General features: G+C 40.3%; 1 protein-coding gene across 1 annotated transcript; it reads right to left on the bottom strand.

The window, feature by feature from the left end:
• Positions 1-6,402: 6,402 nt before the first annotated feature.
• Positions 6,403-15,354, bottom strand: LOC145411440 (uncharacterized). The gene is made up of 3 exons (XM_080281479.1): positions 15,331-15,354; positions 13,165-13,277; positions 6,403-8,494 (listed from the first exon to the last, which is right to left on the bottom strand). The coding sequence occupies exons 2-3, from the start codon at positions 13,275-13,277 to the stop codon at positions 6,403-6,405; spliced, it is 2,205 nt and encodes a 734-aa protein (XP_080137605.1). The 5' UTR covers positions 15,331-15,354.
• Between the last annotated feature and the right edge of the window lie 877 nt (positions 15,355-16,231).

Genomic DNA, 16,231 nt, shown 5'->3' with positions numbered 1-16,231 from the left:
ATCTATCTATTGCCAGCCGCCGTAATCCCGTAAGGGGTGGCCATTTGACTGAGTTATTTGTTTTACGGGGAGGGGCACTAACCCTCCACCAACCCACTTGCTGACACGTAGGGAGCACGTATGATTTGGTTATATGGTTACCACCCAGCATTGTAAATGGTTTCTTGGCTTACAGGAAACCATTTGGCTTGTCACTCAATGTAAAGCCACCTGTAAAAGAAGGAAAAGCAATAAAAAAATGACAGGAAAGATGGGAGATATAGGAAGAGAGGAGGACAGGCACTGAAAAACAATGATAAAGGCAAAGGAAGATGTAGGCAGCACTACATCAAGTGAGTGGATGATGGTCACTACCACCTATTTTTCTCATCAATCCACGTAATTCCCCCTCATCTTCGCCTCATACTGTCATCATATATTACTTTCCATAAAAATAATAACTTTTACATTCTTCATTCTCACTTCTCAGATTCTATTTATACATGCTTGTCAATATTTACTAGGCCTTGGGAAGGCACAAGATCAAAATCCAAAGCCATCTGGGCCATTACTCAATGCTTTGAGAGGTAGTGGATTCTCAGTTCAAGCTACTTTCTCCTTTTTAACCTACTCAGTATACAGGGAATACGATGACAGTATCCTTCTCCCCTAACACCAAGTACGTTCTATGGTTAATCACCCAAACATACTGGTTGACCATTAGGCTTGTTTTTCAGAACACAAGTGGACTGTGGGTACCCACATTTTCTTACTTACGAGTACTATGAATTGTCACTCTTTATGAGTATAACTGCTACTGTTCATTATTACATTAAAAACATTACACCCCTGAATAGTAAAACAGCAGTAGTTCTACGTTCTTGCTGACTTTGGAACAGTGATCATAACTGACTGAAAAAGAGCTGTGTAGTGCTGTATGTGTAAGGATATAAAGTCCCAAGCTGCAGTTTGAGGGTTTTCAGTGATATACATCAATACCACCTGGGCACCCAGGTTGTGAGCAAGTTCTAGATTATAGAGGCCTAGCATTAGGCCCCTCCTCCTCACAAGGGGTACAGTGGCAACATTCAGGCCTTTATTACCCCAGAAGTATTTACTGGAGAAACTGTAGTTTACTTCAAAAACATGACATTTCTGCACTGCTCATTGCCATTTTCCAGCCAAACAGCCTTTCATGAATCACATTACAGTACAGTACTATAATCTGGCATTTAACAGAGGTGATGGCAAACATTTGTTGGTTGTGGGTAATTTAATATGGGTCAAGAAGGAATGTATAACATGGTTTAATTTCTTCTCACTGGTGAGAGTTAAGGTGAAGGGATTATTGTACTCAAACTTGTTTCCTAACAGGCAGCATCAGGACACTTTTTTTTTTTTTTTTTAATGTGCTTAACTCTGGGCATAGGCTTCACAGCCTGCTCCCAAGGCCCAATAGTCCTCCTACATATCATACACCTCTACATATCACCACTTCGGCACTAACACCCACCATTCATATTGAATACAAGCTAGAGCTGTCTCATACAGGATTGGTGTATTGGTATTAGCAGGGGTATTTTTGTGATATGTCGGCGGGTCTTCTGGTAGATCGGTAAAGTCTGCTTTATATGAAATTCAAATCCTTAAACTGTTCCCTGTCCCAGTGGGGATTTGAACCTAGGTCCGGTAGGACCGCAGGCCACCTCTCTACCGACTGAGCCGCCTCTCTCTCTACTTGAATTTTAACAGTGTTGTGGTGAAAGAATACAGATCACACTTAAGTAATACAGTATATTAATAATGTGCATCAGCTGTAGTTGTCATGCACCACAAGAGCACGTAAATATAAGAGTATATTATTTATAGTGTGAAAATAAGGAGACTACCAGTGAGTTTATAAATAAATTTGAAACAGTGTACAGTATATGTATAAAGATACTGTATTACAATCAATAATTCATAAAGAAGCATATTTTGTACCTTGTCTTCTATGTACAAAAAATGAAGGATTATTTTTCTTTTTGTAACTTTTCCGTAAACCACAAACTGTAGTACTGTATAATTCTAACAGGTTTAATGAAGTACAGTACAGTATTTAATTACCTGATACAGCTATTTGGTAGACTTCTAATCTGAAGCCTGGCGACCATCACTCCACTATACAACATATTTGCTCATTTTATTACTACCGTACAGTAAGCACATGACCTGCGCTTTCACATATGTCAATTCACAAGGAAAATTTTCCGGTACAAAGCTCAAACAACCAATACGCGAGGGACAGATTAGTGTCTGGGTTATTTATACTTTATTTTCTTAACAGATATATAAATAAGATAAACAATCTGTGGTACTAGATGCTTTAGTTGTAATAAACTTCATAGTTGGTATGCAGTGTTGGGCCACCATCCCCCCTTTTACTCCCTTCAGCCTGTCTCTGCCCCTCTATATTTTTACTTATTCCCCTATTGTATTGCTACTGTAGTCTAGTTACTGCTCATACGAACTCAATTGCATCCATTCCTCATTGTGGCAAGCATACATCCATTGAGCTACACACACATCTTTTGATCCAGTTCTCTATTGCAAGAGTTAACTAGTACTCCCAGTCCTTCATGTAGACACTTGTCAACTTTACTGTAGTGCTGTTTTCCTCGTTCTGTCTTACACATTACCTATGACCTCTAGTCCTGTACAGTACATGCAGTATGTCCAGGCATCTTGCAGTAAATTAATCTGCTTTTTCTCCTTTGTTCATATTTCCTTGGATGTGACAAACATCGCAGGTTCTCTGCCACTTGTTCTTTATTTTTTGACATAAAATAAATACCTGACATCCAACAATACTGTTCTGCACTACAAATCCACCCATCCACAGTGCCAAAAATTCTTCCAACCTGTTTCACTTTTGTGCCACTCCAATTCATTTAGCAGAAGTTAGAAAATACTCCATATGAGTTTTTAAGCTCTGATTATACCATCATACTGCATAGAGCATGGTAAATTTTTACATTCAAATAGGCAATGGCTGCTGCTAATGTTGACCAACTCAAGTTTGTCTGACTGAGCAGACCCATCAACTACAGGCAAACAACTCCCCCTGTGGTGCTGTTCCATGCAGTGAACAAAGCTCCTTTGTGGCTGACTGCGCTTTGCTTTGTCGAGACGTGGGGAATAGTGTGGGGGTTTGGTCCTGGATGGACGCTGCATTGTCTCCACCCAATTAACAGGGGCACCATAGCAGGCTCTACACCAACCCATTATTCAGTATGGTTATTTAGTTTCCACTCAGCTTTGTAAATGGTTTCCTGGGTTACAGGAAACCATTAGGCTTGTCATCATCATCATCATCATCATCATCATCATCATCATCATCCAGACCTCTTTTCCCACCCTAGGGCTGGGTGACGAGCAGCAATGTCCAGACAGCCCAAAGTTGCCCAATCCAATAGGCCACGCTTCCATTCACTCATCATTCAAGCCCTCAGAATCCTGACTCTATTGGATATGCCAAAACATTCACCATGTTTTGTAGCTTCACATAAACGTATCTGACAGTCAATTAGGCTTGTCACTTACTGTAAGACCACTGGAAATGAAAAGAAATGTAATTCAAAGTGGCAGGAAGGAAAGAGAACTGAAGGAAGATAGGTCAAACACAGACAGAATGTGAAAGGGAAAGGAAGAAATAGGCAGCACTACATCAAGTGAATGGATGATGGTCACCACCAGGGACCCCACAGAAAGTGACTGGACAGTCAATATTTTCAGCTGCTCGCTGATTAGTCGGCCGACATGGTGCCATTCTGGCTCAAACACCTCACAGCCCAGGTGCTGGCTGACTGCAGATTTGTCTAAAAATACATCTCGTCACCTGCTGTGATACATGATTGGTTCATCAATAAAATGTCGCTATAATGGTAGTACATTCTGTCAATTTGAGCTCCTGAAGATTTCTGTTTTAGTCTTCATCTCTACATATGGCTTTTACTTCAAAGTACATGTAAACACTGAGAAAATTGCTGGATTACAATGATGACAAACCAAACTGTTGGTACTATAGTCGCAAAATGGGTGGTGCTGTATTCTTTTAGTGGTGCATTTTTGCCCTGATTAATGGTTTGATTGTGGTGCATTTGGGTGCAGTAACACTCATGGAGTTTCTGTGCGACTTTTCCGACTCCCTTCTGATCCACCAAGAAGCAAATTATGGAGTATTATGGTGAAGAGGGCAAGCTGATCTATGTATGTGTGTCGCCAGCTATGCAAGACAAGTTTTATTTATTTTTACATGTATTTGGCCCACATCCACACAGGGAGGTAAGCCTAGATAATAACCCAATGGAAACCACAATTATGGATATCAAGAACAAAAATCCTTAAATTCAACCAAAACTCCATGAAACTTAAAACCTGCATGGAAAATATGTAAAGTAAACACTGCTGGTGTTAATCGATCTAGTGTTGTCTGGCAATGCATGCCGAGCTTTATATGCTTCAAAATTAGCCTAGCTGATACACTGAGGAAAATCTCATTTTTATACAGCTTTACTTAATAAGAAAGCACCATTTGTGAAAACATGGCATAACAGATGTTTGAAAACATGCCATAAAATATGAAAAGCAGTTAAGTGCCCTGGTTTTATCTAGCATTGATCACTGATCCTTATAGGTACTTGTGTGATGCCCCGCTAACATCCATTAGCTGAACCAGCATGCTGGCTGTCCAGTCATTCTTTCTATAGGGTCTAGTAACAACCACCTACCACTAGACTATGGGTGTATTTCACAAGAGACAAACTACTAGCCACTCATTGCACCAGCCAAACCCCACAACCAGCCAATCACTGCTGCAACATACAAACCAATAATTCTGATAAAATCACACAGGTACCTGTGTTACACACACTAAGTTGGCTTGAGGCTACTTTAAACACTTAAGATCAATACATACTATATATAATTAGTGTATATACTTAAAAACAAAATACACAGCACATGGAATCTACACCAAACTCTCAAACTGAAACAACATCCTATTTCTGCAATATGATTCAACTATTCCTAACATGTTGTCTATGAAAACTGATTCATCAGCCATTTTGTGTGTAATCGGCAACACCATACCACAAAATGCTTCAACAACTTTCCCTTAACAAACCGTACAGAGCACTCATGTAACGACCACTCTTAACCATGTATGTCATGAACTCATGGGGTGGGGGGAGGTCTAGGACATGGCTTTAGGACATGGCTTGACCCATCCTGTGACATGATTAGAAGGAGAAAGACATGGATTTTAAAAAATCCCCACCCCCATATATTTTATGAGCTATGGGGCTGACTTTAATATGAGTTTGAAATTACGGCTGCCACATTCTTATGCCAATATGATCTTCCAGTTACATATGACACTCATCATCATGATCACAATCCTTTTCCTCACTAAGGAAAAGGGTAGGTACTATGCAAGCAATACTCTTCATATTTCAACTAGTGATAATACCTGTTATATACTGTATATGGTACAATATACAATTCATGTAATTTCATCAAAACAATGTTAAAAAGAAATTTGTCCCATTATCAGTTAACCCCATCAGTGCAATGACATTTATTTTTTCCCCCTGGCTATTACCAGGCAATACTATTCACGTCATGGGTGGCCCCGAGTAGTGAATGAGTTAATGATGACAGGAAAGTTTCTAGCACACTTATGACTGGGGTCTCTTGGTCTGGATAATACTGTCTGCCAATAATGTGTCCAGAATAATGCAGATACATAATTGTACTAAAAGGGTTAAGTACTGTATACAGTATATAATAAATAAGCAGTATTTATAATACTGCATTAAATATCCAAACAGACTAATTTCACTGTAACCTTAAAGTTGTCTGGTATGTCTTGTGTAAATTATACCTGCAAATGTCTTCTGAATTCAACTATACAAAGAAAATATACAGTACACCTATGTGTATAGGCTCATCCCTAAATATATATATATATATATATATATATATATATATATATATATATATATACACACACACACACATATATAGCTTCACACAAACGTATCAGATTGAGTCAATATACAGTATATATATACTGTATATATATATATATATATATAATCATCATCGTCATCATCATCATCCATTTGAGTATCCACTGCAGGACCAGCCTATCCTGACTGAAGTCGGGACGATACAGCCAATATATCTCTACCAAGTGGCTTAGGCTGTCTGGTAGAGATTGTATGTAGGGTGAGAAGTGCTTGTAAGTGTAACTGTAGTGTTGGAGTGGCTTTGGATGTGTGTGTAGTCTGATATACTAGTCTACAAACATTCTTACAAACTCATAGATCATCCACAAATTTTGACTGAGCAATACTATACCTCCACTTAAACATAACAGCCCTACATGTCAGACACACTCCACTTATAAGCATCTTCAGCATAGGCCCTCTTATTATTTTGGTGTTCAAACCATCGTTTCTCAAACCCACTCGATCTGTCAACCCCATCCCACCTATAACCTGGTCTTATATCTAGCCTATTTGGAGGAAATGGACCTTTAAAAACAGGTCTGACAGCCTGACTACTAACTTTTGCTTCTTTCTTCATCATGTATTCTAACATTGGATCTTCTTTACGAGCAACAATTTTAAGCTGCTTGTTCAGATCAACATCATCAGCAGTTCTTGAAAAGGCTTTACCCATTTCATGAGCATCATCAGCCAACTTCTGCTTATAATCTTGTACTTGTTTCACACCATGCTTCCATTGTTGGTGTTTCTCTTCAGCATTACGCTGTAATACTGCTTCTCGCTGCTTCCTTGCAAGTTCTTCTGGAGTATCTTTTTTCAGTTTACCATGTTTTCTTGCAGAAAGGTATTCCTGAGTAGTCATCTTTCTTTCTTGTCTTTGTCCCTTCTGTGAATCCAATAGTTTTCTTGGAGGGGAGGCATCCACATTACGGCCTTTATTCCTTACAGGTGATGCATCCAAGTCATGTCTCTTCCTTCTCTGAGGAGATACAGCTGAATCTGGTTTCTTTTTTCTGGGAGGTGAAGGGTCAGACACAAATCTCTTCCTTCTTGGTGGTGATGGGTCTGATCCATGTCTTTTCCGTCTCACAGGCGACGAATCAGTGTTTGCCTTGTTTTTCCTTGGAGGAGAGGAATCAGAATCTTCAAAATCAGAATCATTTCTCCTTCTGGGTGATGTGTTCTTTCCATCTGGTATTATTCTTTTTGTTTGTGATACTGACATTTCTTGCTTCCTCTTTTGTAAGGAGGTCTGAAAATCTTCTTTCTTTCTCGAAGGAGAAGTGTCTGAATCATGTCTCCTTCGAGGTGAGGATGGTGAACTATCAGAGTCATGACGTTTTGAAGTTTGAAGATTTGCAGTATCTGAACTTGGTCTTTTTCTTGCAGGTAAAGAATCACTATGACTCTGAGACAAAGCACCTGATTCATTTCTTTTCCTTTCTAGTTGTGGAGACTTTGAATTATATCTCGGTCTTTCTTGAGGTGAAGAAGAGCCATGGTGCTGTCTTTGTATGGGTGGACTGCCAGAGTCATGTCTAGATCTCTTTAGAGGAGACATTTTTACTTGACCTGGCCCTGTATACTGACCACTGTTAGTACTTTCAATCTGATTCTTCGGTACAACATTTCCTTGGGGTGAGGTCTTTGTGCCATATTGTTCCTTCTGCTGTGATGCCCCCGAGTCTTTCCTTGGTGGTGGTGGTGATCTTGAGCTGTGTCTCATTCTTCTTGATGGAGAGCTTGAATCACATCTCACTTTTCTTTGAGGACTTCCTGAATCATGTCTTATTGCTCTTGGAGGAGATCCTGAATCATGTCTTATTCTCCTTGGTGGAGATCCAGGGCCCTGTTTCAATTTCCTTGGAGGAGAACCCGAGTCATGCCTTATCTTCCTTGGGGGAGTACCTGAATCATGTCTCACCTTCCTTGGAGGAGATCCTGCATTATTTCTTGTCTTCCTTGGAGGAGAACCAGAGTCATGTCTTATCTTCCTCGAGGGAGAACCTGAATCATGTCTCATCTTCCTTGGAGGAGAACCTGAGCCATGTCTCATATTTCTGGGTGGTGATCCTGAATCATGCCAAATTTTTCTCGGTGGAGAAACTGAGTCATGTCTGATCTTTCTTCGTGGAGATTCAACACCTTTTCTGGTTTTTCTCTGTGGGGAATTAGAACCATGCCTCATTTTTCTGGATGGTGACTGAGAACCTTGCACCAGTATCTGTGGGGAAGAAGTGGAGTCTGATCTCTGTGGGTGCTTTCTCAACCAATCGGATCCATCACCATCTCTGCCATCCTTCTCTTGAATTTTTTTCCATTTCTTGTTTTCTGCAAATTCTTCCATTATCTTCATTTTTTCATCCTCATAAGTAATTTCTGCTACTGTTGGATTTTCATCATCATCTGTATAGCCAAATGGAACATTTTTTATGTCCAGGGAGTCTTCAACGATGCGCATCCTGAAAGAAAGGAAAAACCACTGTACTGTATTGTGCTAACATTAAGTTTATTAACAAATGAAGGAAACACCTCTTGCTGTTATTTACCATGATATTTCTCTTAAAATAATGATTTATCTATACTGGTAACTTTTCACACGACATGAAATTAACATATATATCCGTGGTCTGTTCAGAAAGTATCTGAGCTTAAGCGGGTATCACTAAGGGACCCATGAATGTTGTGTGCAGCACAAAATGGACATCCAAACTGAGCTTGGACATCAGTTGCCATTCCCTATCACATAGTGGATGTCCACGGCCACCTTCTTCTTCTATATTGAGTTTACCCCACGTGACTGTAAGGTCACTTGTTCCAACTCCCTAACAGAAAATACGTTTATCATCAACAACAATGGACATGAAGCAGTTAGTGACTTTTGCAATGGATATTTTTCTAAAACAAATAAAAAAATAATAAGTCGTACTGAATTAATCATACTATAAGATAGCAGACAACACACATTACTTGACCACACCTACGGATAAACTCTATAAAGAAGAAGGAGACTATGGAGTCATGGACGTCCACAAATGGGTCTGGCTGCCTCCCACCCATGGACGTCAATGACCCTCACACTGCAGCAAATTTGGGCATCCACGAGTCCCCATGTGATAGCCCCTTCAGACTTTTAAAAAATAAATAGCTAACCTGTTGAGCTGGGACTACAATCTCCCTCAAAGTGGGCCCCTTCTGACTTGATACACATAGCCCAGCGTTCTTTCCACTGCCTGAAACACTTTTCAAAGTCGGTTTTTGGTATCTCCTGTAGGTGCTTTGTTGCGTTCATCATGATCTCTTCTCTCGGATGAACGTTGCTCAAGACAGGATGAATATGAAAATCGTGATCCAGACTTTCTGAAGACTGTTATCCGTGGAGCTGAGACTTGGGTGTATGGATACAACCCAGACACCAAAGCACAGTCATCCCAGTGGAAGGAAACAGGGTCGCCTCGGCCAAAAAAAGCACAACAGGTATGACACAAGGTGAATGCACTCACACTCTGACAATTTTCATTCGACTACTATGGTGTTGTGCATCACAAATACACACCAGAAGGTCATACTGTACTGCCAACAAACTTTTACTACCTTGACATTATCTGTTGTCTTCATGACGTGGTTTGGAGGAAGAGACCAGACCTTTGGAAAGTGGCAAGTTGGAAGCTACACCAAGACAATGCTTCTGCCCATTCTTCTCAAATGAGTCAGGATTTTCGGCCAAGTACAACATTCCGCAGATCTGGTAGGCTCCCTACTCACCACACATGGCTCCGAGCGACTTTTGGTTAATCCCAAAGCTCAAAACTCCACTGACAGGTTCCCGATCTAAGACGAGAGAAGAGATCATGACGAATGTGATAAAGCACCTGCAGGAGATACCAAAAACTGACTTTCAAAATCTTTCAGGCAGTGGAAAGAATGCTGGGCTATGTGTGTCAAGTCAGAAGGGATCTACTTTGAGGTGGATTGGTGTCCTAGCTCAATAGGTTTACTATTTATTTTTTTAAAGCTTAAGGTCAGATACTTCATTCTTTCCTCATCCTTCTGCCCATGGGTGACTTTACACTCCCTCTTTTGTCTTTCTTTCCTTCATTCTTTCCCGTTCCTTCTGCCTATGGGTGACTCTACACTTAGTGACAATTTCCTGGTCACCAGGAAACCATTTACTATGCTGGGTGGTAACCATGTAATCAAACTATGGGACCTGGTGGTTTAGTGGGTAATTGCGGCACTCCAATCGGATTGAGCTGGTGAAGGTTTATATCCAAGGGGTGGTTGGGATTATTGCTCACATAGGCTAATGCCACTCATGGATGAGTGAGGCTGGTCATTCTAATCTTAAATGTCAGGACCAACTTGCCTAGCCCCGGGCTGCTATGCTCCTCGTGAGGTAACATAGGATTGGATGATGGATGGATGGATGGATGTCAGATACATTCTGTACTGACTGTGCTGTACAGCTTACTGTATGGTATCATACTAGTGTACTGTATAGTCCCTGAATAATTATAAAATTGTGACACTTGTAAATTGGATGGTTCCGATGCCCTGTTAAACAAACATCCCTCAGCTCCTTCCCTATCTCTATGAGGATGGTCGATTACAGAAGGGCAATTTCAACCAGCAATCTACCAGATTCACAACTGGATAAACATGAGACAGAATGGGGTACAAGGCTCTGAGAGTAAATACAGAATAAACAGACGTGATGATATCTGGGACCTATGGTGGTACTGTCAAAGCAGAGGGAGTATGGCCATATGCAGTTTGTTACAAGGGTGCGGGAAGTAACTCCATCTTGTGAAGAGTTTGTGAAAAGTGGGTGCATAAGAGATGTATTGGCATTACACATAGGCTGTGAAATAATGCTGATTTCGTGTGTGCGGTGTGTCGGGCAGAGCACGCAGAGATTGTCAGGTGTGAAAGGATTGATCTTGATGGAGAGTCTCTTGACTGTGTGGAGGAGTTTTGTTATTTGGGGGACATGTCATGTGCTAGAAGTGGGACTGGGATTTGTTCTGTGGCTAGGGTAAGGAGTGGTTGGAGGAAGCTCAGGGAGCAGTTGCCTCTCCTAACACTGAGAGGGCACTCCCTCAATGCTAAGGGATCTTTATGTGCAGCATGTGTTAGGAGTGTAATGTATCATGGTAGTGAGACCTAGGCAGTAAAGGAAGGGAATATTCATAGACTCAAACATACAGAAATGACAATGATTAGATGGATATGTTGTGTAGCCTTGAATGCAATGCCTGGGGGGGGCTAGGATTGAGACTGGAGAGTTGAAAGGAAAGATGGGATTTGAATATGTTGGTGCAAGGTTCTCAATCACCATCCAGAAAAATGAGGAATGGTTCTGATTCCCCACAGAGAAAAACCAGAAAAGGTGATTAATCTCTACAAAAAAAGATATGACATGACTCTGAACCTCCACCCACAAAAATTAGGCATGATAAGGATCTACACTCAGAAATATAGGACATGACTCAGGTTCTCCTCCAAGGAAGATGAGACATGAGTCTGATTCTCCTCCAAAGAAGAAAAGAAATAATTCAAGTTCTCCTCCAAGGATGGTGAGAAATGATTCTGGTACTCCCCTAAGGAAGGTAAGACATGACTCGGGTTCTCCTCCAAGGAAATTAAAACAGCCCCTGATCTCCACCAAGAGTACGACATGATTCAGGATCTCCTCCAAGAACAATGAGACATGATTCAGGAAGTCCTCCAAGAAAAGTGAGATGATTCAAGCTCTCCATCAAGAAGAATGAGACACAGCTCAACCACCAAGGAAGGACTCGGGGGCATCAAAGCAGAAGGAAAGATATGACACCAGGTTCTCACCCCAGGGAAATGTTGTACCGAAGAATCAGATGAAGAATCAGATTGAAAGTACTAACACTGCTCAACATACAGGGCCAGGTCAAGTAAAAATGTCTCCTCTAAAGAGATCTAGACATAACTGGCAGTCCACCCATACAAAGACAGCACCATGGCTCTTCTTCACCTCAAGAAAGATTGGGTATTACTTTATTCAAAATCTCTGCAACTAGGAAGGTAGAGAAATGAATCATGTGCTCTGTATTAGAGTCATACTGATTCTTTACCTGCAAGAAAAATACCAAGTTCAGATATATACTGCAAATCTTCAAACTTCCAAACATCATGTCTCCGAGAGTTCACCATCATCTGAAAGGAGCTATGATTCAGACACTTTTCCTCCAAGAAAGAAAGAATTTCAGACCTCCTTACAAATAAGGAAACAAGAAAGGTTAGTATCACAAACAAAAGGAATAATACCAGATGGAAAGAGCTCACAATCCAGGAGAAACGGTATGGTGAATGGGATGTAAAAATTACAAGAGAGGGAAGGCAGCATTTACAGTAGGCACAATATACTGTATGGTATGGTTTATCACTTGTCAAAAATAGAACAGTAATGTACCATACATTAATTTTATTGTATATATATTTATATTGCTAATACAGGGTGGTTCACTACTCTGACGCCCCACAAAAACTTAAATATCTTCGCCAGTATTGCACTGACGTAGGTAAAATGTAGTACCGGTACTTACGGGGTATTTCATTTTATTACAATTTTTCCCCAGCTGAATCCAGTTTTGGAAGCGGTCTTCTTCAGTAGCGAAATACTATTGAACTCTGTGCTCAAAATGAATGAATTTTTGGTGTAACTTATCCCCTGGGATGACTTTATTCTCCTAAATAATGTTTTCTTTTAGCCTAGCTAACTAAGCGAGCAAAAACTATCAAATATTTTTTCCATAAGATGACTCCACATACTGTACAGAAAAAATCTTGAATTAAATCACAAGAACTATATATATGCAGTTTTTTTGAGTATGGCATGACCAATGGATCACTTTAACAGTGATCAACTTAAGACTACTCTGACCTGCCCAGGTGAAAGCATAGCATTTCATTTCCAGCATTCAATATACCGTTTAAATTCATATGTCAGGGGATTCCTCAAATGCAGTATGACTGGCACAGACTAACTTTTAAGAACAGAGTTTCACATAAATCTGTTCATAAATAACGAATATATTGATAGCATTCCGGGACCTAAGGGTAGTAAATCACCCTGTAGATCCTTGACTAAAATACGTACCCTTTGCTCTGGGAGGAAGGTTTTTCCTTTTTTCTCCTCTTCTTTTTCTTGTCAGCATCACTACCGCCCAGGTACTTCTTCAAATATTCTTTTTGATTTATAGGAGCAGACATCTGTAAATCAATAGTGCAGCATAAGACACCTCAATCAGCAACTCATTACACATCATTAGACACATTTGATAAATACAGGTTCATGCAGGATTTGACATCTCATTAAAACTGGATTGAGAGCAGGCAGGCAGTTGCAAGCGAAAGTGGATTGAGGTGGAAATTTTCAATCATTGTAACTCATATAGGTGGCCATATTGCCTGTGGTTCCGAGCGGGCACTAATGCAAGCCTTCAGCCCTCAAACAGGAATTGTCAATTAACTTTTCTTGCTTGAACCATGTGGGCAGGATGAATATAGAGCAGCTTAATACTATACTGAGGTCTCATAAATACCATTCATATGGGATGCATCCCATTTGATACACAGTGACAGAGAATTTATTGCAAAGCAGTGGAAGAGGATTGGAGGAAAAAAAAAAAAAGGCGTCTAATCAGTTTATTTTTATATACGTACTAGCAAACATACCCATCTGGTGGTAGTCTTTATATGAATGAATTTCTATTACACTGCAAAGCAAAATTTATAGTATAGTATAGTTGCTGTAAGAGATGGTAAAGTTAAGTTGCTGAAAAATACACCAATAAAGTAACAGGACTACTGCACTGCACTAACTATTGGTACCGTACTTAATTAAAATGTTAGCTACAGTAGCTATGTGATTTTGCCAGGGTACTGACCCTTCATCTGAAAATGTATATCTATCTATCTATCTATCTATTGCCGGACACTATAACCCCGTAAGGGGTGGCCACTTGACTACACCCCTTGACTTTGAGTTATTTGATTTATGGGGAGGGGCACTAACCCTCCACCAACCCACTTGTTGACACGTAGGGAGCACGTATGGTTTAATTATAAGGTTGCCACCCAGCATTGTAAATGGTTTCTTGGCTTACAGGAAACCATCTGGCTTATCACTCAATGTAAAGCCACCCGTAAAGGAAAGAAAAGCAATAAGAAGTGAAAGGAAAGATGGGAGAAATAGGTCTCTGATACATATTTTTTTCCATTCTTGTGTAACATTTTTCTGTTGAGTTAGAAAACATCATATAACCATGATTTTTTTTGTTTTCACATCATCTATGGGACTTGCTATTGCACATACTTCTTCAACAATCATGTTTTACTGTAGAAGGCATGCAGATTTAGTGGCCTGTAATCTGTAGTTCTCTATGGTTTTACAGATTATCCTGAATTTTTGTTGTAATTCCACAAGCACACTCAACAAATCTGGTTCCTGATTGTCAATATGTAAACACTTTTCTGGGGGTTTAAACTCTGTCTGGATTAATGTACCTCTCTTACAAAGCAGTTTATAATTCATCGTACTGTCTTCCAGCAATTGTGACTTTCATAAGAATACTCTCTCTCTTTTTTTTTTTTTTTTTTTTTTTTTTTAGTGTTGGGATTGTTCCACCTGCAGATGCTGAAGATGATGAGATTATGTTGCCATGGCAACACCTGCCTACTCAACCCCTGTGCAAACCTTCAAACACTCCAGACCACCCCCACTCTTGCATGCCCCCACCTGCCCACTCTGTCAGGACACACCCTTACGCTTCATTCTGACTGCCCCTACTACTGCTGCTTTTTTCCTAAGAGAACCCCCACCATGCAAAACACTGATGAATCTATTGTGTGGTTTTCACAATGGAAACTGCTGTGCTTAAACTACTGATGTCAAAATGACTTACCATCCTATTACATAAAAGAATTAAAGAAGTATAACCTAAATGATATTTAATCTGGTGACCCTGACAGCCAGGATTCCGGGGGCTTGAATGATGAGTGAATGGAAGCGTGGCCCATTGGATTGGGCAATTTTGGGCTGTCTGGACATTGCTACTCCTCACCCTGCCCTTGAGTGGGAAAGGAGGTCCGGATGATGATGATGATGTCAATTCACCATTATACATATCTACCAGGCAATGCGTAACTGCGCTAGCATTACATACTGTAACACCTGCGCACTACTGTTAATGGATAGTAGCTAATAAGAAGAGGGAGGGGAGGGGGAAGAAAAGCCTGTATAAAACTATAAACAAGCCCTCACCGTCCAACCGATTGTTTACATCAGAGCTGTTCCTCAAACTGTAATAACCCCACCACCCTGAAAAGAATAAAGTTCTCCATACGTTTTGTACACATCAGTGCTGAAGATAATAAATTAATTACTTTTTGTGAATAATTATAGGAAACTAAAACTGCAAACATATACTTTGCTGAATAACAAACTATATAATTCAGTTTGAGATTATTTTATTCTTCGCTCCCTCAGGATACCCGTATTTTCATCTTTTATCTCTTCACAACCAAGTGCCCTTACATTCACATAAAGCCGCCGTGAGGTAATGTCAAACTGGGGAGATTCGGCCGGAAGTGGGGCGGGAGATTTTGTGCTTTCAAATTTCTTAACCTCTCTTCCGAAAGTCTATTTTGTACTGTTACAACACAGCATCCTCTTGTGTGTTACTGATGCAAACTTTGTCGATATTAAAAGTATATAAATTACATGCAAGAGAATGCTAACATGTATAGACAATGTATTATTTGCTATGGGGGGGAAAAAAATGTAAGTTAGAATCCAGTTATCACTAACTTTACTTCACACAACTGTGTATACTTTTAGGATCAATAAAACAAATGATATGCTGAGAACAAATAATTCTGTAGAAAGTGTGACACGGTCTTGTAACCCCGTTGAACTACAGTAAACCCTCTCGTCCCCCGAATCAGCTCATCATTCATCAACACCAAAAAGAAGAAGGAGAAGAGCCAAGTTTGCTGTGAGGTTGGAGTGATTAAAGAACATCGCAAGTCTATCTATCTATCTATTGCCAGACGCCTCAATCCCGTTTGGGGTGGCCACAAACAAATCGCCTCCAAGTCGCCCTGTCCCCCGCCATTTCACTGCCCTGCTCCCAACTCACACCCCCCTCCCTCATATACCTCTC

The sequence above is a fragment of the Coenobita brevimanus genome, chromosome 89, assembly GCF_032717465.1.
Source record: "Coenobita brevimanus isolate Jiangsu-jjx chromosome 89, ASM3271746v2, whole genome shotgun sequence".
NCBI classification, from domain to species: domain Eukaryota; kingdom Metazoa; phylum Arthropoda; class Malacostraca; order Decapoda; family Coenobitidae; genus Coenobita; species Coenobita brevimanus.
This window is presented reverse-complemented; position numbering and strand designations above follow the sequence as displayed.

What these genes read in the sequence shown, in the direction of transcription:
- LOC145411440 (XM_080281479.1), bottom strand. Translation starts at nt 13,277, where the DNA reads ATGTCTGCTCCTATAAATCAAAAAGAATATTTGAAGAAGTACCTGGGC. An exon ending in CCTTCCTCCCAGAGCAAAGG is followed by an intron (nt 8,495 to 13,164) that starts GTACGTATTTTA and finishes CCTTTCTTTCAG; the next exon opens with GATGCGCATCGTTGAAGACT.